The 4,365-nt window shown below is 45.7% G+C and overlaps 1 protein-coding gene across 1 annotated transcript; it reads left to right on the top strand.

Annotated features, from left to right (window-relative positions):
- Positions 1-201: 201 nt before the first annotated feature.
- Positions 202-3,067, top strand: LOC113588416 (fibroblast growth factor 4B-like). The gene is made up of 3 exons (XM_027027585.2): positions 202-832; positions 1,501-1,604; positions 1,975-3,067. Exons 1-3 carry the CDS (start codon positions 556-558, stop codon positions 2,149-2,151), a joined length of 558 nt encoding a protein of 185 aa, XP_026883386.2. The 5' UTR covers positions 202-555; the 3' UTR covers positions 2,152-3,067.
- Positions 3,068-4,365: the final 1,298 nt, after the last annotated feature.

Raw genomic sequence — 4,365 nt, 5'->3', positions numbered from 1 at the left:
TTAACATTTGACTATTGCGGCCGAGAAGATGATTAAATGCTTGTGTTTTGCGACACTCCGGTGTCACACTTTGGTCACACGTGGCGGACAGGCGGTCCGGTGAGTGCGCGCGGCCCTGCAAGCGTGTAGAATTCCTCCTCCTACGTTAATGTGTGCGCTGCTCTCGAGACGGCGATTGGCCTCGCGCGTCCGCGTCTGTCGGCAAGGTTCTACTATAATGTAGCAGAAAGCGACCTCGAGTTGCAGTGGGAGGCGGGGGATGCCATTTCAAAGGCAATATAAGCGGCGCTCGTTGTGAAGGAAACTTCATTAAGAATGCACAACTGAATGCCCTGAATGAACTCTGGAGGCAGGCAAATACAGCGAATCAACCTGTAAAGAAGCTGTCAGGGCGCAGCGCGCGGGCGCCACACGGATTCGATGGGAACGTCAAAGTTGCGCTCGGAGGTGAGATCTCCCTTCCCACGAAGCGCGTGGCGTCGGCAGTAGCACCGTGGGGGAATAAGAATTCCTGCGATTCCTTTATTTAAAAAGCCCGTGTTTTCAGCGAGCAGCATGAGCGTGCTGTCGGTAGTCGTGTCACTGCTGCTTTCTGGACTGCTGTCCGGTTCCGCGCGCGGTCGGAGCGGTGCAGAAGAGAAACTGTGGGAGACGCTGTACTCGCGCTCGCTCGCGCGCAACCCATGGGAGAAGAGGGACATCAGTCAGGACAGGGACTATCTTACGGGAATCAAAAGACTCCGACGTCTCTACTGCAATGTGGGCATCGGCTTTCATTTACAGGTGTTACCGGACGGGAAAATAAACGGAACACATAACGAAAACGGATACAGTGAGTGAACGGTGAAACGTATATAGCCTACAGATAGAAACCCAAACAAAATTGTAAGCTTGTGTGTAACGACACTATCAATTAACGATTAATAGGCAGCACGTTTAAGACCAGATGTGATGAAGGAGTGTGACCAGATTTTAAACACACCTAAAGGGTCTGTCTCCACGGTCATGTGGGAGACTCACTTATGCCCCTGTCAGGAAACCCAGTCTGAAATCTGCCTCATTGTTTCGGATCTCTGTAGGGGAAAAGTTGTAGGTGGCCGACAACATAAATGCAGCTATTCATGGAGTTATCCATGGCTGTTTTTAAAAAAAATGTATTTAAAGATATAACTTTTACAGGACTGAATTCATGTAATGTAATGATTAGTGGCATATCAGGTCCTGCAGTGCAACTAACACGTTCTGCAGTGTGGCTAACACATTCTGCAGTGCGACTAACACGTGCTGCAGTGTGGCTAACACGTTCTGCAGTGCGACTAACACGTGCTGCAGTGCAACTAACACGTGCTGCAGTGCGACTAACACGTGCTGCAGTGCGGCTAACACGTTCTGCAGTGCGGCTAACACGTGCTGCAGTGCGGCTAACACGTTCTGCAGTGCGGCTAACACGTGCTGCATGGGTCTTGTGTGTTGTAACGTTTCTCCTTTGGCCTTCTGTAGGTCTCCTTGAGATCTCTCCGGTGGATAGGGGAGTCGTCACCCTCTTCAGTGTACACAGCCGCCTCTTCGTAGCAATGAACATCAAAGGGAATCTCTACGGATCTGTACGTAAGCAAAATCCAGTCTCAGGAATCTTAAGACGTATTCCAGCATGGAATACTCCCCTTCAGGACCTGTGGGATTTAACCCCTATTGTGCCATTAATTTCCCACCCAGGGAAACTGTGGGCCCTGTTTGTGGAAATCTGATTACAGTTTGACCGTGTGAAAAGGTTTATGAGAGGCCTCCTCGAAGCTCTCAGTTCATCTACCCAGCACACTCCGGATGTTGTAGAGGAGCAGAGCTTGGTTTTAGAGCAAGGAAATGTATTTTAAAGTTGTAATTAAGATGTAATCTGTAATGAATCTGTAATCCGTTAGTGTGAGCATTTTCCCTGCAGGTCTACTAATGGTCACCCTGTCTGTCCTTGTGCAGAGTCAGTACAACAGTGAGTGCACGTTTAGGGAGACTCTCCTGGCCAATAACTACAACACGTACGAGTCTGTGGCCCATCCAGCCATGTACGTGGCACTGAGCAAAACAGGTCGAGCCAAGCGGGGAAACCGGGTCACCACAGCGATGACAGTGACCCACTTCCTGCCCAGGATGTGAACACAGAAACGGGATGTGGGATCCCAACGGCACTTTACACCTCCTCCCACCAACACATATTTACATCCCTTATTTATGTTGATATCGGTTATTTACAGTATTTATTGCAATTTTCAAAGTGTAATGTGTGAATGGGAACTGGGTGTTAAACATGTTTTCTTTATATGTGTATAGAAAACCACGATATGCTGCTACATGGCAAAGGGATATTTAACAATATATGTTTGCACTGTGGAAGTGCAGCATAAAATTACTACACTTTAATCATATACTTTAGACAGAATGGAAGAGGATTGTGGTTATAGGACAGCTGCTATAACTGTTATACAAATAAAAGCTTAAAGCTTCGCTTTGGACATTAATGACTTAAATCAAGACCAAAGACGTGAAAGTGCTTGGGCAGCATTTGAACATGGAGGAACGTGGCTCGTGCTGTGATTTCTGGAATGGCTTTTCCAAGCAAACATTCCTGAACAACACTGCTAAAACTTCCCCAAATTCAGTTACACCAGCAATGCTAAGGTAAACATTTGAAAAATAAACTACGGCAACTTGCTAATCGTGAGACTTGTTTTAACCGTGGCAGGGATGTCTTGGAGATTGCTGTAACTGACCTGTTTTCATGTTAATCCAAGCTTCTCTACCTCACTGGAATGATGGGATACAGAGCGGCTGTTCTGGATCTTGGCGATTTTGAACAATTTGTGATTCTTTCAGTCATTTTTTTAATCAGACAAACACAATCCATTCTTAATCCATTATTACATATATGCTGGATGGAGGTTGAAGTCAGTTCTGGATTACAGTTCTGATTTATGGTTCATAACCTGCAGTGTGTTTTAGGTTTGGAGGGAATATTATGGGGTTATTCAGCAGTTAGTGCAGATCTGTGTGTGTGTGTGTGTGTGTGTGTGTGTGTGTGTGTGTGTGTGTGTGTGTGTGTGTGTGTGTGTGTGTGTGTGTGTGTGTGTGTGTGTGTAAAGGAAGCACAGTGAACAACTGAGATTTGTGATGCCATTTTCAAATGATTGTTTACAGACATCGCAGTTTGTACGTAACAACAGTCTAACAGAGTGGATGACACTTTCTCGGTTGTTTAAGACCTTTCTGATTTGACAATTTGGAGACCCTACATTTGAGTCTGTATATGATTAACTATCAAAAACAATCACCTTTGCCCTCCAGTGATCTGCCTGTAAACTACATTTTTTTAATAACATTGACTGTCACTGTTCATTCAAAACTTTATTTGTTTACCCCAATGGAATGATTGTGCAACAACATGATATTAAGTGAAACCAAGATGTTAAAGATGAATGATGGTTTATGGAGGTAAAGAAATGCTGGTAAAGTCTGCAGGTGACACTGCAGTATGAACCCTCACCCCTCACCCTCACCCTCACCCCTCACTCTCACCCCTCACCCCTCACTCTCACCCCTCACCCTCACCATGATCCATGTGTGATGGAGATTACCGTTTGTCTGTTAGCACCTACCTGTAGCTCCATGCGACTGCTGTTCCCTGTGCTGTATGTGCCGTGCACATAATTAAATAACTTTCACATGTAATAAATTAAGTTCTGCAAACAGTGTTTTCTGATATGTGTAAACAAAAAACACTAAATTAAATCAGAATAGGAGAAAGTTTATTAATAATACAACCAGCACTTTACTAGCAATAGTATCTTTACTGCACGGTTTGTGCTCTTGGTCGGTAAGAGATCCCTTTAAAGTCGTAGCTAAAGTGAGGCACGTATGAAACGACACACAGGTCAGCATCCTGCAGCCTGTTTCGTGAACGTGTCGTGTGTTTGCCACTGACTCAGTCAGTAGTGTCTGCTACCAGTCTCAGTGCACTGTGTCTCCTCACTACTACCAATAACTAACACTTGTGGAATTTAAAAACTCTTTCAAGTCATCAAGTCATGTCAACAGCTCCACGTCAGGCCTGTAGCCTGAGGTGCAATGAATCTTTACTTGCACAATCTAAAGCACAACCCAGAATAGTGGGGGATAGGATAAGAGAGAGAGAGAGAGAGAGAGAGAGAGCGCGAGCGAGGGAGGGACAGGGGGTGGGGTTGAACACTGAGCGCTCAGTGATGAGTCATGTGGGAGTTCGTGCAGACAGATTGTGGTGACCCATCTCCACATGGGTGCACCCTCAGGTGTTCTGTCTGACTCATACTTGTAGACAACAACACTGGTGGACAGTCT

This window comes from Electrophorus electricus, chromosome 12, assembly GCF_013358815.1.
Source record: "Electrophorus electricus isolate fEleEle1 chromosome 12, fEleEle1.pri, whole genome shotgun sequence".
In the NCBI taxonomy this organism is placed as follows: Eukaryota; Metazoa; Chordata; class Actinopteri; order Gymnotiformes; family Gymnotidae; genus Electrophorus; species Electrophorus electricus.
This window is presented reverse-complemented; position numbering and strand designations above follow the sequence as displayed.